Here is a 23,446-nt window from a genome sequence, read left to right on the forward strand (position 1 = left end):
GATCCACTGGTGTCGAGCCGGTGTTTTTCTCTGACCACTGCCTCCTGTTGGCCGACTGTCACTTACAGGACGACCAGCCGGCCGGCAAGGGGACGTGGAAGCTCAACACGACTCTGTTGACCCCAGAGAACGTCGAGGAGCTTAAGAGGGAGTACACCGGTTGGAGAACCGTGAAACCCCTCTTTGAGTCTCCAGGCGACTGGTGGGAGACGGTGAAGGAGAACATCAAGAGGTTCTTTGTCCTCAAGGGTGTTCGGAAGGCAAGAGAGAGACGGGGAAAGCTGTCGCGACTCCAGAAAAGGGTGCAGAACCTGCTCCTTCTGCAGTCGATGGGGGTCGATGTCACGGAGGACCTCCGCGAGGTGAGGGGCCAGCAAGCCTCGCTCTTCGCCGCGGAGGCCTCCAGGATAATCTTCCGGTCCAGGGTCCGCTCCGTGGAGCAGGACGAGACGTGCTCGCGTTTCTTCTTTCAGAAGGTGCACAAAGAGAGCTCTGTGCTTAGCCGGCTGAAGGAGGACGACGGCTCGGTGACGTCGTCTCGGCCCGACGTTTTGAGGATCAGCAGATCCTTCTATGCCGGACTGTACGACATGAAGCCCACGGACAGCACGGCCTCCGAGTCGTTCCTGTCGTCTATCACGGAGGTCTTAGACGACGGCACGAGGGAGTGGCTGGACCGGCCGATATCCCTGGACGAGCTGGCCAGAGCCCTCATGTCCTTGCAGAGGAATAGGACTCCCGGAAGTGATGGCTTACCGGTCGAGCTGTATTCTGCTCTGTGGGGCCTAGTCGGCCAGGGCCTGCTGGAGGTGTACGATAGTGCGCTTCGGGCAGGGGAAATGTGCAAGTCCATGAGGAAGGGCATCATCACCCTCATTTACAAGAAGAAGGGGGAGAGGGAAGAAATTAAGAATTGGCGTCCCATTTCACTTTTGAACGTGGATTACAAAATCCTGGCCAAGGTCATTGCCAACCAGGTCAGGTCTGTCCTGGAGTCGGTGATTCACCCTGACCAAACCTGTGCTGTGCCGGGCAGGAAGATCGCTGAGAGCCTCGCGCTCATCAGGGATACGATTGCCTACGTACAGGACAGGCGGGTGGACACCTGCCTCGTCAGCCTGGACCAGGAGAAGGCCTTCGACTGGGTCTCTCATGCTTACATGAGGGACGTCCTCTCCAAATTGGGGTTCGGGGAGGGCATCCGCAATTGGATCCGGCTGCTCTACGCCAACATCGTTAGCGCAGTCTCGATCAACGGGTGGGAATCAGACAGTTTTCCTGTTAGATCTGGAGTCAGGCAGGGCTGCCCGCTCTCTCCTGCCTTGTTCGTGTGCTGTGTGGAGCCCTTCGCCGCCTCCATCAGGAAGGACGTGAGCCTGAAGGGCGTGACTATCCCAGGCAGCGGAGGCCTTCAGGTCAAGACCTCCCTGTACATGGATGATGTCGCCGTCTTCTGCACCGATCGTCGGTCGGTGAGTAGGCTGTTGGACATCTGCGGCCAGTTTGAACTGGCCTCGGGTGCCAAAGTCAATAGGGGTAAGAGCGAGGTCATGTTCTTCGGGAACTGGGATGACCGCTCCTTCATCCCCTTCACCGTCAGGACAGACTACCTGAAGGTGCTGGGTGTTTGGTTTGGTGGAGCTGGGGCATGCACTAAGACTTGGGAGGAGCGTATCTCCAAATTTAAGCAGAAGCTGGGCAGGTGGACGCTCCGGTCCCTCTCCATCGCGGGTAAGAACCTGGTTGTCAGGTGCGAGGGGCTTTCGGTACTGTTGTATGTGGCGCAGGCCTGGCCTATTACCTGGACCTGCGCCGCTGCGGTCACCCGGGCCATCTTCCACTTCACTTGGGGGTCGAGGATGGACCGGATCCGCAGGGACACCATGTACAAAGACCTGGGAAATGGGGGAAAGGGCGTACCGAACGCCACCCTCGCCCTGACGGCTACCTTTGTGTGTGGCTGCATCAAGCTGTGCGTAGATCCTCAGTACGCAAACACCAAGTGTCACTACTTACTGAGGTTCTACCTGTCCCCGGTGTTGCGAAGGATGGGCCTGGCCTCGTTGCCGCGGAACGCTCCGAGTAGTTGGACCGTTCCGTACCACCTGTCCTTCGTGGAGAAATTTTTGAAAGGAAACACCTTTGACCACAAGGCCGTCAGGCAGTGGTCAGCACGTAGTATCCTCAGGACCCTTCGGGAAAAGGAGAGGGTGGATCCCGTCGTGTGGTTCCCCATGCAGACTGCCAAAGTCGTTTGGCAGAATGCCTCATCGCCAGAACTTTCAAACAAGCACAAGGACGTTGCTTGGCTGGCGGTGAGAGGGGCTCTGCCAGTGAGATCCTTTATGCATGCCCGGAATCTCTGCACCACCGCACGCTGCCCTCGAGGTGGCTGCGGGGGGGACGAGACTGTTGATCACCTCCTTCTGGAGTGTGCCTATGCGCAGGAGGTCTGGAGGGGGATGCAGTGGTATTTGTCGAGGTTCGTCCCGAGCAGCTCCGTGACGCGGGACTCCGTGCTCTACGGGCTGTTTCCGGGGACGCACACCGAGACCAACATCAACTGCGCCTGGAGGACCATCAATGCGGTGAAAGACGCTCTTTGGTCTGCCCGCAACTTGCTGGTCTGCCAGCTGAAAGAACTGACCCTGACCGAGTGTTGCAGACTGGCGCACTCCAAGGTCCAGGGCTACGTGCTAAGGGACGCGCTAAAGCTTGGGGCAGCCGCCGCCAAGGCGCGGTGGGGAAAGACCACCGTATGAGCCCCCTCGTCCAGAAAAGGGAAAAGAATCCTATCTGGTAACTGGGCCCAGCTGGCGCCTTCCCCAACTGGTCAGGGGACCAACTGGGACTGTGCGGGGTGACGACTGCCGGGGCGGTTTCTTTGCTTTGTTTTTTTTTTCTGTTTTTTTTTCCTTTAGTTGGTGTACGTACCCCCGGGTAACCCGGAGTGGCTTGCATGACTGGGTAGGTGTATGAATGTTTTATTTTTTGTACATTCTATGAATAAAGTATATTTTTTCAAATAAAAAAAAAGGTGACGAAACGTCTGAAAACTAACATTCCAGCTCAGCGAGCAAACTCACATCCAGGCTGTTCAATTGTCCCGTCTACAGGGTTTGCTGAGATGATCTTTTTAGCCTGTTAGGACTTGCTGTTCCTCAATCTTTCTTCTTTCGGGACTTTCACTTGCTTGAAGCAGACACACAGAGACTGGTTCACACTAGGTTAAAAGCCTTGGCTTACAGCAACCGGTGAGAAAAATAAACTGCTTTTCTTCAGGCTTGAGGTATTTTTTAACATTTCTTTCCAGAGTTCTGATGGCTTCTAACCAAACATTCACATTTACCAGCTGTTTAACCGTCTCGGACTGTCATGAAACTTGCTTTTAAAAAGTGCAAAATTCCTTTCCACAATTCTTAGTTTTTAAAACTGCCCTTTTCCCATTTCAGTCTGTAGGCAAAAATACAAAGAAGAAGAAATACTGTCTGTTTAGTGGAGGATTGCGATGGCTGGCAACAATGTGATATGATGGTCAAAGGACATAAGAACTTTGAGAAATTCATCTAATTTTCCTTGTTTGAACTCTTAATCGACAGACGCTGTTCCTTTTTGCCTATATTTTCTACCCACAGTATACCAGAAAAAATGCTTGTCTCATCTGACCTGTCCATCTGATTTATGGATGAATGTGTATGTGTTCAGACATAAAGAGCATATAAATTAAGTCTGCATGTTAGTAATTAGAGATCCATTTTGCCACAATAGAGGATATGTTTGTTATAATAAGTAAGTTTTCATTTTTTCGTGCATTGATGAAACCTAGTTCCCCTAGTTTCTTTTGGCTTAAACAGTGCCCACATCAGACGTTAACGATCCTGGAGATTAAATTAATCATTTTCACATTTGCGATGACACATGGAATAGTGGGATTTGGTTTGAAGCACAATCTTTCTTTCAGGGCTTATAACAAGCAGCATAAGCTTTTTTCTTTTGTATTCAAATCCCCTACCAAGGAATGATAGTATTCTATTTGCTTCCCTGATTGCTTTCAATACCTGCACACTGATGTTTTGCAACATATGCACTTGGACGCAGATTCGTCTGCATCTCAGGGCTCTGCAAATACTTTACGTTTACATAATATGTTTCTTTTTTAGTCTTCTTGCCAAGATGGACAATTAAAAATTTCCTCAAATACTGCTTCGCTTATTAGATTTTTGCTCAGTTCGCCAGTCTGGTTCCTTTCGTGGCGTCCTTGTGCCCTATTCACAACTCGCTTTCTACCTACCTTTTGTCATCATTAAAGTTAGTAACCATATCTTTTGTTGCTGCATCTAAATTATTTATGTCAATTGTAAAAATTGAGGCCTCAGTAGTGAACACAGTAGCACACCAATTGATCCCTCTTGTCAAACAGAAAATGACTTACTTATGATTTGCAACTCTGTTTTTGATTAAGTCGCCAATTACCTATAAATGCAAATATATCATCTTATCCACCATGAACTTTTATTTTTTGCATAACATTTAGCATCTCACTGAATGCCTTCTGAAAATCTGAGTACAATACACCCATTGGTTTCCCTTTATCTATGCATTATTTCTTCAAGGAAATCCAACAAGTTTTTGAAACGTGGTTCCCCTTTCACAAAACTATGTTGACTCTGCCTGACTACCTTTATTGCATCTAAGTGCCTTTTTAAGACACCTTTAGTCAGTGGTGCAGTAGTAATGTTACTGAGCTGATAATAAAGAGACACTAGCTAATGTTCTGACAGTGCTCTTTTGAAACATGGCAGTTGATGAAATGTGCATCCAAACAATCTGGACTTAAAAGCTAACCTAATGGCAACCACATAACAATTCTTATTGTCATAAAAACCAAACTGGCTCATGAATGTCTTCGAGGGAAGAAGATTTGCCATCTTCAGGTCTGGCATCCATGTGACTCCAGACCAGAGCAGTGCTGCTCAATTCTCACATGCCTGCTGAAATAACCTAGCAAACCATTCAGTTTATCCACTCACTTCAGAATCTAAAGGATCAGATCACTTGTCACTGACCTATAGCCTGGAAACAACAATGGAAGACAAAGCCCTGTTGACCCTTCAAAACCTTCTGTCTGAGCACATGCTCTATCCATGCCACATTTCTATTGCTGAGTGCCTCCTTGGGACCATTGCAATCCCCATTTTACCCCTGGAGTCCTTTGCCACCTAGGGCAACAGCCCCTGCTGACTATCACCCTTGAAGCCTCCATCAATCTACTACAACCAGACTGTCCCCCTACCATGGTGACCATTTCCTCTGCCCCATAATCCCAGACAGGGTAACAAAGTGTGAAGCTGGATGAACACAGCAGGCCAAGCAGCATCTCAGGAGCACAAAAGCTGACGTTTCGGGCCTAGACCCTTCATCACCCTCTGATGAAGGGTCTAGGCCCAAAATGTCAGCTTTTGTGCTCTTGAGATGCTGCTTGGCCTGACGTGTTCATCCAGCTTCACACTTTGTTATCTTGGATTCTCCAGCATCTGCAGTTCCCATTATCTCTAATCCCAGTCAGGGGTTTCCCATAGCAGGGACAATGCTCTAATTAATGCCATCACCACCTTTGGACTCAGTGAAAGCCAAACACCCCCACACTGACTGGAGGACAAGCCTCCCAGTGCTGGCTACGGCATGCAGCCCTGACTGATTCAACCTTGCCCTGATTAACCTTCTTCCTCCTTTACTTCTTTCACAGTTCCATATTCTTCATCCAGTACCACCTTTGTTGTGTTATCTTTGCAGTTTTATGCCTTTCAGCACTCTCTGTTCATTAACTCTGTGGTCCCATGTTCTTCAGTGACTATCACTCCCTGTTTACCACTTTTGCAGTTTTATGCCCTTCTACCATAAGCACCCTGTTTGACATTTCCACTAAAACTTGCTCTTCAGCCTAAAGCTGCTTCCTTTACTGTGATAGTAGGAACAGCTGATTTTGGAGAATCTGAGATAACAAGGTGGAGAGCTGGATGAACACAGCAGGCCAAGCAGCATCAGAGGAGCAGGAAAGCTGACGTTTCAGGCCGAGACCCTTCTTCAGAAAATCTGAAGAAGTGTCTTGACCCCAAACGTCAGCCTTCCTGCTCCTCTCATGCTGCTTGGCCTGCTGTGTTCATCCAGCTCTACACACTATTATCTCCTTTACTGTGAGATAGTTGGGTTTTAAGATGGCCCAGGGAGACTTCCTCCTCATATCAACAGTATTTGGAGAATTTACAGTGCAAGTGAGTGAAAATATCACTTCAATCTACATCACCATAAATACAAAGTGGAAAGTAGTCAGGCTTAGGCTGAGGAAGAAGTACTAGTAGCTAGGGTTACACCTGTAATCTGCTTTCAGGAATCTGAAGCATCAGTTTTCTCTTTTAGCCAGAAATTAATTTGGAAGGGGATTTTAATTCCAATATCTTGTAGTTTTAAGAAGATGCTAATAAATACAGAGAAACTTCCTCTATGACTAGAAAATCCACCCTTGTTTGTCTTGGTTCTTCATGCTGGATGCTGCAGGGAGGGAGGTGCTGATGAATTACACAAATAAATTGCCACAGTGCTCCCTGTAGGTTGTATGTACTGCCATCACAGTACAGAATAGGAAAACTAGATGAGTACATGAGCAAGAAAAGAAGTTATATTGATGATTTTAGACAAAGTAGTGTAGAGGAAGCTTATATGCAGCATCATAGAACGTTACAGTGCAGTACAGGCCCTTCGGCCCTCGATGTTGCGCCGACCTGTGAAACCAATCTGAAGCCCATTTAACTTACACTATTCCATTATCATCCATATGTTTATCCAATGACTGTTTAAATGCCCTTAAAGTTGGCGAGTCTACTACTGTTGCAGGCAGGGCATTCCATACCCTTACTACTCTCTGAGTAAAGAACCAATCTCTGACATCTGTCCTATATCTTTCACCCCTCAATTAAAGCTATGTCCCCTCGTGCAAGCCATCGTCATCCAAGGAAAAAGGCTCTCACTGTCTACCCTATCTAATTCTCTGATCCCCTTGCATGTCTCTATTCAGACATCTCTTAACCTTCTTCTTTCTAAGCAAAACAGCCTCAAGTCCCTCAGCCTTTCCTCAAAGACCTTCCCTCCACACCAGGCAACATCCTGGTAAATCTCCTCTGCACCCTGTCCAATGCTTCCACATCCTTCATGGAATGCGGTGACCAGAACTGTACGCGATACTCCGAGTGTGGCCGCACCAGAGTTTTGTACAGCTGCAGCATGACTTCATGGCTCCGAAACTCAATCCCCCAACCAATAAAACCTAACACATTTTATGCCTTCCTAACAACCCTATCAGTCTGGGTGGCAACTTTCAAGGATCTATGCACATAGACACCGAGAACTCTCTGCTCATCCACACTACCAAGAATCTTACCATTGGCCCAGTACTCTATTCTTGTTACTCCTTCCAAAGTGAATCACCTCCCATTTTTCCGCATTAAACACTGAAATAGATCAGACAAACCAATAGATCTGTTCTGTAAACTTTATGTGATACTGTGTATTGAGGAAGTTGATACTGAGTATTAGTATCGGGGCACCAATAGTGTGAACTCATTTGGTCAGTTCCATATTTATGTATTTAAAAGAGGTCAGTCGAAACAAAAGTCCTATTCAGCCAACCAAACATTGATGTATCAAATTCATGGTTAAATTATTATAGAAAATGGGAATATTTTTCATGGTTGTGGTATATAAAAAATGTATACAATAAAAAATTTCCATTCAGATTAAAATCTGAAAGATCTAGGAAGGGGAGAAATGAACAGAGTGGATGTGAGATCCTGGTCCACTCCTCTTTCACTCCTAACAGTTTTAAAGTGTAGTTCTGGCTTCCCAAATGGATAATGGGACCAAATAGGGCAGAGGCAAGCAACTAAAATAATTTGAACTATTTTTAAAATGGAAGTTTTGAAACAATTAGAATATTACATATTATTTAGCCATAAAATAAAATTGCTAAGTCCCATATACTATAGACTAAACCAGAACTCCCCCCACCACCACCCAACCCAAAGTATAACATGGAGATAGCCTAGACCCTAACTTCTGTATTTATTTAAAAGCAAGTATAAAGTGCTATGTTCCAGATGTGATTCAATTGGTCCTCCACTAGGCCTTTGTCAAAACACACTTTATTCTTACAACAGAGTTAAAATACTAAAAATAAAGAATGACATAACTTTAACTCTATTGAAATACTTAAAAGCATAATGTCTACATAAGCACTAACCATCAATGGTTCCAGTCTAGGCAGCAACCCATAAGCACATCCTTCGTCAAAAAATGCAATTCAGCAAAACAGCTATGATTCTTATGCACTGTCCACTTCCAATCCAGAAGAAAGAAACAATCTGCTTTATTTGATTTTTAAGAGGAAGCCTCACTATCTGAGACTTCATTCCAGCTGAGAGCTCAAACTTTTAGCTCAGCAGCCAGCAGAAATTTTCAACTAAGTGAAAATCAAACTGAAAGCAAAGCCCAAATCCCTTGGTTGTGTGAGCCTGACCCTGCCCACTCATGCTCCTTTTGTCTAATTTTAAAACAAAACATGAAGGTTTAACTCCAAACTTTTACCAACTGTCTATCTGAAGCAGACATTTTATCACCACTATGACAATACCTCTCTGTAAGAGCAACAGCATAGAACATATCCCTCTTAAAGTACAGTCACTCATGTGCACTGACTAGAATGTCATGAATTGCGACAGAGCGAATCTTTCATTAGAGACAAACAAACAGTATTGAGCTTAACCTTAGGGTCACCTTGCCTCAGGCAAAAGGTAGAGTTGACAAAATGGGACTTTAATGGTAACTCCAGCCAGCAGAGGAATTGAATCCATGATTTTGATCAATCTGCATCACAAGCCAGTCATCCAGTTAACTGAGCTAGTCAACCTTCAAATGTATCATAAACTTGACTACCAATGGGCACAGGTACTTTCAATCTCTGCATGTTACTCACTTCTCTCACGTCTCAGGTGTTCTACACCACCAGTAGAAATTCTCTGTCATTATAAGGTGGAATCAATTTAGGGCAGCTCAATAGGTCAGCCTAACTATGAGGGAGGATCTGGTCCACCATGTCAATAGCTGAAGGAAGGACAAGAATGATGAGGAAGAAAAGTGTACCCAGCTTAAAGAAACAGGACAGAATTTGTGATTTTAACATGGATAATTGCAGTTTTAGCTCAGGTGTTGAAACTGGAAAGAATTGAGTCAAACATGGAGTCATGGGAAAGAGGGTTATGTCATTAATATGAATAATAAAAAGTTAGGACACCAGAACTAAACTTGCTCATAATCACACATTATATCTTGTCAACCAGAAAGCAATTTATGCTGCCTATTTCCTAGCTGATCTTCTACCCAGTAAACTATGTTACAAAAACAAAGTTGCTGGAAAAGCTCAGCAGGTCTGGCAGCATCCGTGGAGGAGAAAACAGAGTTAATGTGTCGGGTCCGGTGATCCTTCCTCAGAACTGAGGGATGTTGTTACCCCCTACACCATGAGCTTTTATTTTCCTCAATGTTCTTTGAAGTGACATTTTATTAAATACCTTCTAAAAATCTAAGTACAATACATCTACTAGTTCCTCTTTATCTCCAGCACATATTACTGTCTCAAAAACTTCAATAATTTGGTAAAACATGGCTTCCCTTTCACCAAACAAGGTTGACTCTACCAGATTACCTCAAACTTCTCTAAGTGCCCTGCTATAACTTCTTTAATCATAGGTTTTTAATATCATCTCTAAGACAGAATGTAAATCTCACTGAATGTAGTTTTCTGCTTTTTCTCATTCTCCCTCTTTTTGAATAAAGTAGTTACATTCACTATTTTCCAACCAAATTTAAATTTGCACAGTTTGGAAAATTAAAACTAATGTCACAGCCGTGTCTTTAGACAAAAATGGTGATTCAATTTCTGCATTGGCTGAGGTTACCATGAAGGAGGCTTCAACTCAACCTCTCCCCTTACCTGAGGTGTGGCGGCCCTGGGTTAAACCAGCACTAGTGGTGGTATCATTGATAGCAAGGAAAGTTATCAAGAATTACAGGAGGACCTTGGTCAGATGGGGAATTGGAGTGAGGATTTGCAAATGCAATTTAATACAGATGAGTGTGAGGAGTTGCACTGAGGAGTCAAACCGAGGTAGGACTTATACAGTAAATGGTAAGGTCCTGAGGAATGTTATGGAACAGAGTGATCTAGGAGTACAAGTACATAGTTCATTGAAATCAGCATCACAGGTGGACAGGGTGGTGAAGAAGGCATTTAGCATGCTGGCCTCCATTGGTTGAAGCATGGAGTATGGGAGTTGGGACATTATGTTACAACTGTGTAAGTCATTTCTGAGGCTGCAATTGGAGTATTGTGTACAATTTTGGTCACACAAATTTGGACTGGAAAGTGTGCAAAGATGATTTATGAGGATTTTGCCAGGAATAGTATGCCTGAGTTGTATGGAGAAGTTGGCCAGGGTAGGACTTTATTCATTGGAATGTAGGAGAATGAGAGATGACTATATTGAGGTATATAAAATCATGAGCGGCATATATAGGATGAATACACATTGTATTTTTCCTATGGATGGGAGTTGAAAACTACAGGGAATAGGTTTAAGGTGAGAGGGGAAAGATTTAAGAAGGATCTGAGGGGCAACTTCTTCATGCAGAGAGTGGTGCTCATGTGGAATGGCTGCCAGAGCAAGTGGTTGAGGCAGATACAATAACAACATTTAAAAAAAAGATTTGGATAGGTACATGGATGGGAAGGTTCTGGAGGGGTATGGACCAAATGCGGGCAATTGGAACTAGCTGAGTGGGCACCTTGATCAGCATGGACCAGTTTGGGCTGAAGGACTTGTTTCCATGCTGTATTACTTTTTGACTCTAGTCAACTCTCTGTAAGAGAGAGCAACCCTGTGGTCCTGTAGGACTATGACAACTTTATCCTCAACTTTTCATTATACAGAAAATATTATAAATGAGTTGGTCCATTTGAATAACATCACAAGTATAGTATTATAATTTAGTTATTCTACCTGTGGCATGTTGTTTTACTGTTGATCAAAATGTGAGGAACTGGAGGTAACAAGGGAAAAATGCGTTCTCACTTTTACCTAGAATTTATATGTGGAATATATATGTGGTTGCTGGAAAACATTGTCACTTTAGAAAACATGTGCTTAGTTATTAATTTCACTCATTGGTAACTACCCATTCACTAGAGTGATGCTTAAAGTGAACTCTGTCCATGCCATTGATGCACACACATTCTGCTTGTTTACTTACAGCTGCTACTTAACTGCCAGGTCATCTTTTCATCTGCTGTGGTTTCTCCCTTTGACATCCTCATGTCTTCTTTCCAAATTTTTAATCCCACTTTGTACTGACACCACAAATATTCTGAAAACCACAAGTTTCTTTTTAGTTATAATTCTGTGTTACTGTGGCACTGCACACTAAACAGCTGGAGTACTTCAGACTGTTTAGAAAAGGCTAAATTGTATACTGCACTGAACAGTTAAAAGATTTACTTTTAACTTCCAAAAAAATGCATTCCTGAAGCAGCTTCTACAATACAAAATTCTTCAAAATATTTATAAGTGACAAACGCTGAATGGGAAGTAGCTGTGAAGTTGGGGAAGGTCGCCAAATTTATAACTGATCTTTTAGAGACAGCAAGAGCTGCAGATGCTGGAGTCAGAGATAACACAGTGTGGAGCTGGAGGAACACAGCTGGTCAGGCAGCATCAGAGGAGCAGGAAGGCTGATGTTGCGGGTCAGGTTGTTTTCTTTATAACAGAGTGAGGGCTTAGAGAGGATGACAGGCGATTGAAGGGTCAATAACGAGGGGACATAATTTTAAGATAAAAGACAGAAGGTTTAGAGGGGAGTAAAAGAAAACATTTATTCACCCAGAGAGTAGTGGGAACCTGGAATGGACTTACTGGTAGTTGAGGCAGGAAACCTCACAACCTTTAAAAAGTACTTGAATGAGTATTTAGAATCATAGAATCATACAGCACAGATGAAGTCCTTTGGCCTATCAAGTCTGTACTGACAAACATACACCACTTCTTACACTAATCACACAAGGCCCACAGCCTTGAATGTTATGATACTTAAGGTGCTCATCTCAGCACTTTTTCAAAACATTGTGACGTTTTCCTCCTTGACTACCCTCCCAAGTTGTGCATTCCAGACCCTGCCACCCCCTGACTGATAAAGGTTTTCCCCCAGTTCTTCCTAAACCTCCTGCTTTTCATTTGAAATTTGTGTCCCCTTTCTATTGACCCTTTGAATAAGGGGAGAAGCCAATTTCTATCCATTTTGGTCATGCCCCTCATAATCTCATAGACCTCTATCAATCTTCATTGCTATACTCTCAGTTACATGCATGATCACCTCCTCAAAAAAATTCTGCCAGATTTGTTGGACATGATCTCTCTCTGACAAAGCCATGCTGACTGTCTACGGTCAAATCTTATGTCTCTATATGGATATTAATTTTGTCCTACAGTATTTTCTCCAAGATTTTCCACTGATAGTAGATCCATTACCTATAGTTCTCTTACCTATCTCCACTTCCTTCCTGTAAAGTTAAATTGCATTAGCTATCCTCCAGTCCTCTGGCATCTCCCCAGTGGTAGAGATGGTTTTACAATTTGGGCCAGGGTTCCTTTAATTTTCCCCCTTGTATCCCAGGCTGCTCTGGGAGACAACTGGGATATAACTCCCATAGACCACTTTTAACACCGCTGAAATCTCCAATAGCTCATCGATTCTGATATCAATCTGCTCAATAACTTCATAGTCCATCTTTGAAAATTCTGTACTTGCATTTTCCATCATCTGAGTAAAGAGAAATGTGAAGAACTCATTTAACATGCTACCAATGCCCTCCAGCTCCACACGCGGTTTGACCCTTGGTCCCTAAAGGACCCTACTCATTCCCTGGTTATCTTCTTTCCCATGATATATTTGTAGAATATCTTGGGAGTCTCCCTAATCTTGTCTGCCAACATTTTGTCCTGCCCTTTCATTGCTCTCATAAATTCACCCTGCATTTTCCATACTTCGACACCAGTGGATCTCCTATAGCGTTAAAGTAGTTTTTGTTAGTGCAGACGCAATGGGCCAAAAGGCCTCTTTGACGATATGATTCTGCTGTCAGTTAGCATCTTCTGGGCCTGCTCAGTCTGGATGAATGACCTTTATTGTCACTGTCTAGACTATAAAGAGCAGGACATCCAGGTCACACAGTTGTGCCTTCTACTATCAAAGTCCAATATTTGAGATGTCTTCCCTGAGGCTCTCTGTTTATCTTGCTCATTTTCTTCCTTTAGGACACTCTTTGAAAACTAGCTCTTTGACTAAGCTTTTGGTTTTCTGCCCTCATTCTTCTTTATGTTGCTCAGTGTCAAATGTATGATGGTCCTGTGAAATGCTTTTGAACATTTAAATATGTTTACAGTCAATGGAACTTTGAACATAGGGCTTACGAGCCAGAGTAAGCAATTCAATCATTTGGATGATCTAGCTGTGTTCTCAACTTCACCTTTCTATCTTCCCCCATCACCCGAAAACATCTAACCTAATTAATTTCCCTTTGAATAAATTTGATGACTGAGCCTTCACCACTTTCTGGGGAAGAGAATTCCAAAGATCAATGACCCTTTGAAAGACTAACATTTCTCCTCATCTTGGTCTTATTTTTAAACTGACTCCCCTAATTCTAGTTTCCCCACAAGTTTAAGTGTAATCCTTCTGGTATTCAGTCTATCAATTCCCCCAGGATGTTTTGTGTTTCAGAAGATCACCTCTTATTCATCCAAACTCCAATGGAGATGATCACAACTTGTCCAACTGTTCTTCCTAAGATTAATTTTCTTCCAAAAATGAGACAAATGATCCTTCTTGGAATTGCTTCTAACGGCACTCTATGGCTAAAAGTTGCTCATACTTATTCCCATTTGACATGTAGCATTTGATTTTGAGCACAACAATGATCTGGCCTCAGCAACAGCATCCAATAACGTCACATGCATTCCCTTGTCAACACAAATTTGGGTGGTAATCTAACTGAAAGTATTTGACATCCTAAAAACATTAATTTTTTTTCACTCATTCACAGGATGAGGGAATCCCTGGCCAGGCCAGCACTTATTGCCCATCCCTAATTATCCAGAGGGCAGCCAAGAAATAATCACTGCTGTGGATCTGGAATCACATGTAGGCCAGACCAGGTAAGGATGGCAGTTTCCTTCCCTAAAGGACATTAGTGAATCAGATGGGTTTTTCTGACAATTAATTCATGCTCAACATTAGACACTTAATTTCGATATTTATTGAGTCCAAATTCCACCATCTGCCGAGTCCCCAGAACATTACTGGGCCTTTATATAAACAGTCCACCAATAATACCACCAGGCCATTTCCCGCTGAGATAATGCAGAGGTAAGTGCCAAGGAATAATATTGTCTGTTGAAGGAATTCAGACAAGGAGCAACATTTGTAGATTCATTACAGAGCGGTCATGTTAGTAAACCTCTGATCCAGAGAAACAGAGTGACAATCCAGAAATACAAGTTAAAATGCCATCATGGCTAGAGAATTTAAATTCAATTAAATAATTGCTTGTATCAATAATGGGGACCATAAACCTACAAGAGCGTTATAAAAATGTATTTGTTCATGAGTGTCATTAAAAGAAGAAAAGAAAAAAAGAAGAAAATCTGCCACCTTTTTCCTGTCTGGTCTATTTATGGCTTCAGACACACAGCAAAAGCAGTGACTATGGACTGGCCTTTAAAATGGCTTCATAAACCATCCAGTAACATTCAAGAAGATGGTTTGCCGTTATGTCCCCACCAAAACTATTGTCAGACTTGACAGTGACATAGGCATTTTATGGATAAAACTGAAAGTAAATGATGCAAGAGTGATCGCAAAGTCTAGTTGAAAATGTGGAATTCTTATGCTCAAAATAGCCACAGAAGTAAGTGTAATCAGATCAATTTTGAATTGTAATTAACTGCATTAATACTGAGATTAACAGATTTTCATTAGGCAAGGGTATCAAGGGACGTAGATCAAATTTTATAAATAAAAATGAGATATAAATTAACTGCAACCTACTGGAATGTTTGAAGAATCTAGAGGTGCGGAATGGCATATTTGTGTTGCTGTTATAGTAGTGAGTGCTGAATCTATTTTAAAAAATGGCTCTCTTTTGGCAATGGCAAAGTAATATGGATGCTGGAAATCTAAAATCACAGAAAATTCCAGAAATATTGGACACATTTGACAGCATCTGTGAAGATTGGGGTACACAATTAACATTTCAGGTCTGTGATCTTCCAATGAAACCTCCCTTCTGCTTCATCTTAGTCATTCTCACACTTCATGGAATAGTTTCTTTTGGTGCTTTTTCAAAAAAATGTGCAGCACTGTTCTCCACACTTTCACCTTTGTTCAACTTATTTTCTAGTTTCCAGACCACCTTCTCAGACTGAATAATGCTTTTGTTAGTTTGCTATTACTCTCAAATTTGATCACTTAGAATTGAATCCGGGTCTCGGCCCGAAACGTCAGCTTTTGTGCTCCTAAGATGCTGCTTGGCCTGCTGTGTTCATCCAGCTCTACACTTTGTTATCTGGGATCTGTGAGTGTATTGGTTAAATTATTCCAAGAAGACAGACATAAACATCACTTCTGTACTATATTTTGCAGTGATATCAAAATTTTCAAATACTTATGACTGGGTACAACAACCATAATTTAAAATATAACAGAAATTGCTGGAGAAACTCAGCAGATCTGGTGGCATCTGTGGAGAGAAAGCAAAGTTCAGTTCTGTTGAAGAGTCACTGGTGTCTCCAAGCGTTGGCCCTGCTTTCTAGAACATAGAACAATACAGCACAGAACAGGCCCTTTGGCCCTCAATGTTGTGCCGACCTGTGAACTAATCTAAGCCCCTCCCCCTACACTATCCCATCATTATCCATATGCTTATCCAAGGACTGTTTAAATGCCCCTAAAGTGGCTGAGTTAACTACATTGGCAGGCAGGGCGTTCCATGCCCTTACCACTCTCTGAGTAAGGAACCTGCCTCTGACATCTGTCTTAAATCTGTCACCCCTCAATTTGTAGCTGTGCCCCTTGTACAAGCTGAAGTCATCATTCTCGGAAAAAGACTCTCACTGTCCACCCTATCTAATCCTCTGATCATCTTGTCTCTCCATAGCTTGCCGAGCTTTTCCAGCAATTTCTGTTATTGCTTAAGATTTCGAGCTTCCGCAATTCATTTAAACCAGTATCTTTTAAACCAATGCTCCCACCACAGTTCTGAGCCTTGTTGGCCGACAAAGTCTTGTAGTTATAGAACATAGAACAGTACAGCATAGAACAGGCCCTTCAGCCCACAATGTTGTGCCGACCATTGATCCTCATGTATGCACCCCCAATTTCTGTGACCACATGCATGTCCAGCAGTCTCTTAAATGTCCCCAATGACCTTGCTTCCACAACTGCTGCTGGCAACGCATTCCATGCTCTCACAACTCTCTGTGTAAAGAACCCGCCTCTGACATCCCCTCTATACTTTCCTCCAACCAGCTTAAAACTATGACCCCTCGTGCTAGCCATTTCTGCCCTGGGAAATAGTCTCTGGCTATCAACTCTATCTATGCCTCTCATTATCTTGCATACCTCAATTAGGTCCCCTCTCCTCCTCCTTTTCTCCAATGAAAAGAGACCAAGCTCAGTCAACCTCTCTTCATAAGATAAGCCCTCCAGTCCAGGCAGCAGCCTGGTAAACCTCCTCTGAACCCTCTCCAAAGCATCCACATCTTTCCTATAATAGGGCGAACAGAACTGGACGCAGTATTCCAAGTGCGGTCTAACCAAAGTTTTATAGAGCTGCAACAAGATCTCACGACTCTTAAACTCAATCCCCCTGTTAATGAAAGCCAAAACACAATATGCTTTCTAAACAACCCTGTCCACTTGTGTGGCCATTTTAAGGGATCTATGTATCTGCACACCAAGATCCCTCTGTTTCTCCACACTGCCAAGAATCCTATCCTTAATCCTGTACTCAGCTTTCAAAGTCAACCTTCCAAAATGCATCACCTCGCGTTTATCCACGTTGAACTCCATCTGCCACCTCTCAGCCCATCTCTGCATCCTGTCAATGTCCCACTGCAGCCTACAACAGCCCTCTATACTGTCAACGACACCTCCGACCTTTGTGTCGTCTGCAAACTTGCTGACCCATCCTTCAATCCCCTCATCCAAATCATTAATAAAAATTACAAACAGTAGAGGCCCAAGGTCAGAGCCCTGTGGAACCCCACTCACCACTGACTTCCAGGCAGAATGTTTTCCTTCTACTACCACTCGCTGCCTTCTGTTGGCCAGCCAATTCTGTATGCAGACAGCTAAATTCCCCTGTATCCCATCCCTCCTGACCTTCTGAATGAGCCTACCATGGGGAACCTTATCAAATGCCTGTTTCCCGTCAGGGAGCAAAAGGATAAGATTATCACTGCAAATCTTCAAAATTTAACAAGACCAGATCCCGTTTATGTGGGATTGAAGTACAGTAAAACATACTTCAAGAAAAAAAGACAAATGGCAAAGTGGTTAGACCAACCTGAGCACAGACAGTGAGGGCAGCTGTGTTGCTAAACACGTCTGCAAATCAAAAATACAAACGGAAACAGATTTAAGCTAAAACCACCTCCACCAAAAAAAGATTGAGTTTTTTTTGCAGTTACCTATCTTTGGCAAGAAGTGTAAGGGAAATTGGTTTCCGATTGATTTTGCGAGTAACCTTTCTCAGGAACCCAGCAGCAGAGTGCAGTAACCAGCCTGAGGCTGCATGTTTTGTGAATATGACCCCGGAGTTGGTGTTAAAGTTGAGAAGAAGGGTGCGGGGCATGGCTCTGGAGCGATGCTGTGTGCCTGGGGCTGCTAGGGTCACCAGCAGTGGCCGCCGCCGCTGCTTCCCTTCCTCTGAGCACCACACTGCAGCTCGCCAATGAACTCAATGGCATTTGCTGTTTTGAAACCACGTTTTAACGAGAAAACCGTATGTACCACAGTCAGAGCACCAATGAAAACTCAAATCCCAACACTGTTACCTCCCCCATCCCCTCTCAACACTTTCCAGAGCTCCTCCTACAGCCGGAAAGAGACGCAACTCCCTCTCTCCCGCCTCTCAGTCACTCGGAGAGGGAGAGGGAGAGAACGAGATCGGCTCTGCATCTGCAGCCGTACCAGCGGACTCAGCGGTATCATGGCTTCTTCCCACTGCAACACCGATCCCGGACTGGAGATCAAAACCAGGTCGGTGGAGCAGACCCTCATCCCCCTGGTGACTCAGGTATGTGTGCTGGAAAAGGGAGGGCGAGAGAAGCGCTGGACTGAGTGAGTGAGAGGCAGGGGGATCTCAGGGCAACGCAGAATGAAAGCTAGGCAGGAGACCCCTCCGGGTAAATGAGCAGATTCCGGGTCGCCACATAGGGGTAGGGGAGCAGGGGCATCTCTCCGACACCCCCTTCAAGTAAAAAGAGAGGGACTTCTGACCCCCAGCCCCCTCCACCGAAGGTATATCAATGAGATTGTAAAAGATCTGAGACTCCCCGAAAGCATGCGGAGAGACCCACATTAAACGAACTGAGTGGCTCCCAGAGCTACGTGAATATAGAAGTCCTGGGACCCTCAGAAGCATGGGTGATGTATAAAATTAATCCCTTGGCATCTTCAACGGTTGGGATTTTAGTGTTTTCAGGTGGGTATAACTACTCAACAAACTCATTCCCGCACTGTTAGGAGAGGTGATGGATTAAAGTGCCCTGTGCTGGCAGCCCCCTTTTCCCATTGTACCGTGCTCAAAGCTAACGTGCAGCTCTGTTAAAGACCTCCACTCCATGTAGCAGGAGAGGATGGAGTGGTTATTTTATCCGGAGGGAACCGTTCTGACAGCACATTGCAGCCGGTGAGAGGCCACACGCGAATGTACTGCCGCCCCACAGGGACATGTAGACATACAGGAAAAAGTACAGAGGCATGCAGTTCACAGAATGGAGCCAGTGTTTTACTGGAAAGTTCAAACTCAGTAGCTTTCGGAGAGAGCAACACTGACTTTCACCGGAGAACAGGGACGTATTGTTTCCCGTTTAACTTCCAAACCGAACACAACTTCGTCATGACAAATAATGCAACGTCCACAAATGTGTATTGGGAACTTGCTGAATGTCCACTCGTGATCCGCTGATGGTTTTTCGCTCACATCACTCTGTTAAATCAACCAGCACAACTCTGCAAGGCTGAGCTTTATCGAGCTCTGGCCACTTTTCTACCGGCAGATGCTTTAAATTGAAGCATGTGCTCATAATGTTTGTTTTGCAGTTTAAGCTTTTTATGACACCTTTGTCTTAGTTGTCCTTTTCACCAGCAAATCGCATAATCCCGCTGTTATGTGTATATAATTAGGCAAAGAAAGAGAACTTGGGTTATTGAAAGAAACCTCTTAAGATCACCAAATTTTCTCCTATATATCAGATTAAACCATATGCTTTGATAGATTTTTGAATTCTGATTTAATTTGTTCTTGTAAGATTAATTTTATTGATGTTGTTTAAATCGTTGAAAATGCAGTTCAATAGATGTTCTGAGCAACACATGAGAAAGTGGACCAAGCAAAATGGATTCATGACATTTTCCATGAATGTGAACATTGTACTACAGTATTGTCTAAACATCACATTTGCAATGGATGTAAATATTCATTTCCTGTCACAAATTAAGCTTTCTGAAAAATGCTACTGCTAAGCTAATGGCTTTCAGTGTTATTGATGTACACATATTACAGTGACTTCAGGCACAATGGAACATGGACATTTGAAAGTTGCTACTGGGGTGCTGTTGCTGCACTGTTCATCTCATTATCTGGCTCATCATTGAACTGTGTCAGATAGCACAAAATTCTCACTCTCCTGTAGATTTTAGAATCAACTAAGCAGAGAAAGTTGTCTTGACCATTTTAGCCTCCGTACCTACTTATGATGTGTTAACCATGATCAATCAACTTCTCTAGCAATGAAAATGGGCTATTTCAAGTGTGAGTTTCATTCATTCAGATTTTCCTTGTTGAAGAAAATGTAAAACTTAAAACAGCTTGCACTGTTCCTTTTTTGTGTTCCTACCTCTGTCCATTTTTACTTCTCTTTTTATAAGTTTTACATTTTCTTCAACAATGAAAATTTCTTCTACTGCACCCAATATGAATTTCCCCATTCTAACCTGTACGTGCTTCTCAGTCTTTGCACTGTGAATTTCATAATCTTCCATTCTGACTGGGTAATATGATGTGCAGCTGCTTACAGTTTGAGCCAGGTCCCAGATACTCTGCTGAAGTATTGTCAGATCATACTTCCAGTAACTGGCTATGCACATTTTTAAAAACTCACATGTTTAAGAACAAAATTCATGTTTGGCAGTTACTTTATATGTGCTGTGGTACAGCAAATTCTGGTTTGTTGGGACAGAAAATGCCTGCAAAAGATGCACAAATAATTTTTTAAAATTTGAGTTAAATTTCAGTGGAATATGAATATTTGGCAATTTCTATGAAAGTTTCTGACTTACTATTTTCTTGTACATTGAAGGAACATTTATGTCAGAATTGAAAGGGAAGAGTAGAGAGGTCATTGAGAAAAAGCAGATATTTAGAACTTAGAGTTTATATTGTGTTGTGGCGTTGAGAGCTTGGCCTTTTGAGGAGCTTCAATTCTTTTCCTTTGGTCCATTGCTTAAATGCAATTTTATTTCAGCCAATACGACCATTGGTAGAAAGCAATTGCCCCTGTGCTCAATCACTCAAGTTTGCACTGAGTACTCTTTGTATTGTACTATTGAAATGTGATTATAAAATGTATGTTTGAACAAGCAGCATTTATAGTTGTAACATGAAAACACACTCATTTTTCTCGTTATTAAAAATGGGTGTCTGCATTTATTTTCCACATAATTACAGAACTTGACTTGAGTCTTCCATCACATAGCCCTTGGTCCATCCTGAAGACTTATTAATGCTAGTACCTGGAGCAATACTGAGATGATATACAGTACTTTGAGTGCTACTAAAATTTGTAGCTACTGCAGGATATCTTGCTGCGTTTTAAGATGTACAATGAGACATGATGATGAGATTTGTGTTGTGATGTACTCATTATGCCTTAGTGTTGAAAATGACAAACAGATGCCAATGTTGCCTAGAAACATTGAATATTGCCATGATGGTTCTTCGTGCATCAACACTGCTAGCAATTCCTGAAGTGTACTTGGTGACAATTTTTACATTTGATTATCAGTTTGACAGGATTATTTTCAAAGGGCTTTCATTCAAACAGCAACAAGACTATGTGCTTCAATATGGATTGGTAGCACAAGACTTTACAGATGCCTGCATTCATACATTGCGCATTATTGCTGTTTGATTCCACTCCCCTCTAACTTATTTTTGAAAGTTACTTTGGAATCAGTTTCAAATCAGGAATTTCAAATGTGTTAAAAATAACTCTCTGGCTTTTCTTCCCGCTTCAATGCATATCCAAGAGTATTTACACATACCTAGAGGACACAAAAATCAAAATTCTGAAAGTGTTACTCAAATTGAGTGCAATAGGCTGGTCAGTCACAGTGTTGAATACTGATCTAATACAATTTAAATTTAAATCTACACTTATTCCAGAATAAAGTCCTTGATATAAACTGTTACGCTCGAGAGAGTACTCTACATATACACATTAATCTTGGGGGAATGAGGATTGGGTTGTGCTGCGTGTTGTTATGATCTGGAATTCATAACCTGAAAAGGTGGCAAAAGCACACACAGTAGCTGTAACTTTCAAAAGATAATTAGCTGTATATTCTGACAAAATTTCCAAGACTATCACAGAAAAGCAAAGGGATAGAATAACCGGATAGCACTTTGAAAAGTACCAGCATAGACAGCTTTGGGTCAAAATTGCTACCTTCTTTGCTCAGTAATGTGGCTCACTATTATTATATTGTGCTTAAATGTGTTGAGGTTGGTTGGCTGGCTGAGCTGGTTTGTTGTTCTGCAGATGTTTCTTTACCATGCTTGGTACCATCCTCAGTGCAGCCGCTGTTGAAGTGTCGGTGTGTTTTCCTGCCTGGTTTGCAAATTCTGGGGTCCGTTGCGATGGATTGCCTCACTTCCGGGTTTCCTCCATGGTGGAATGTATATGAGGCCGAGTTCAATGTGTTTAGTAGTTAAATAATCCATTATTTTGCTGAGTTTTCCAATTGAGTTAAAGTTATAGCAATTCTTATTTCTTTTGTTTGTATTTTAAATGAGGGTAAGAATGTAGAGTTTTTTTTAATTCGAGTAGTGTAACCAATCCAATTACATCTGGAATACAGCACCTTAGACTTGCCTTTTAAACAAGATAAAAGTTGGGGTCTAGGCTATCTCCTTGATATATTTAAAGCGGTTTGGTCTGGTCCATAATTGCACCGAAAGTTAGACCAGGTCTGAGTGGCCGAATAATTTCTTCTTACTATTTCTTGTGGAAACTCTGGGGACTAGACCCAGTGTACTCAATCTCTCATCATGGGCCAATCCTGTCATTGAAGATTTCACAAGATTTATTCCAATGTACTTCCCCCAGCAAATGTCTCCATCCTGGATATCAAAACCAGAGCTGTATATGGTACTCAGGAATGCTCTCAAAATATAATTGTAGCAAGACTATTTTACTCCCTCATGCTAATCCCTTTGTACTAAAGGTCAACATGTCATGAATCTTCCTAATTGTCTTGTGCATCTGCTACCAACTTTCTGCATTTCCGCTGTGAGTGCTGCTAAATCTCACTGAACATTGACATTTAAAAAATGTCTATTCTGCCAAACTGATTAAGCTCATCTTTCTCCAGATTTAGTATTGTTGCATCAAGTTTAATTGGAGAATTGTGACTGAATTGATGGTTGTCCATGGAGCTAAGATTAGCCTGGTACTAAACAAGTTTTGCATTTATGACTAGCTGATGGTAACAGTGACAAAAGATTACTGCAGCAGCTCCCTTTTGTTTAGTATCAGTCCCAGATTTCCATAGTAGAAAGCTACATGAACAATTCTTCAATCTGTGGAGCTCTTTATCAGGTAATATCACTTTACTGGAACAACACCTTGCAGGTAGAATAAATGCAGTAACTGAAACATGAAGTGTACTGTGAAAATATACAGTGTGACCGTATTCACCCTGTACAGTTCCATGCATAACCACTGGAGTCAATTTTAATTCATCTGCAATTCTACATTTGTTTCTGTTTGCACCCCTATTT

The 23,446-nt window shown here is 42.8% G+C and overlaps 1 protein-coding gene across 3 annotated transcripts in view; it reads left to right on the plus strand.

Moving 5' to 3' along the window:
- The first annotated feature begins 18,264 nt into the window (after nucleotides 1-18,264).
- Nucleotides 18,265-23,446, plus strand: part of ctnnal1 (catenin (cadherin-associated protein), alpha-like 1) — a 311,456-nt gene continuing 306,274 nt past the window's right edge. The window contains exon 1 of one of the 3 annotated variants that reach the window (XM_059638327.1): nucleotides 18,265-18,457. In XM_059638327.1, coding sequence (XP_059494310.1) covers nucleotides 18,371-18,457 — 87 coding nt within the window. In that variant the 5' untranslated portion in view covers nucleotides 18,265-18,370. The remainder of the gene's footprint in view (nucleotides 18,458-23,446) is intronic. The other 2 variants (XM_048554131.2, XM_059638321.1) reach the window with 2 other exon arrangements.

This window comes from Stegostoma tigrinum, chromosome 2 (assembly GCF_030684315.1).
Source record: "Stegostoma tigrinum isolate sSteTig4 chromosome 2, sSteTig4.hap1, whole genome shotgun sequence".
Lineage (NCBI taxonomy): Eukaryota > Metazoa > Chordata > Chondrichthyes > Orectolobiformes > Stegostomatidae > Stegostoma > Stegostoma tigrinum.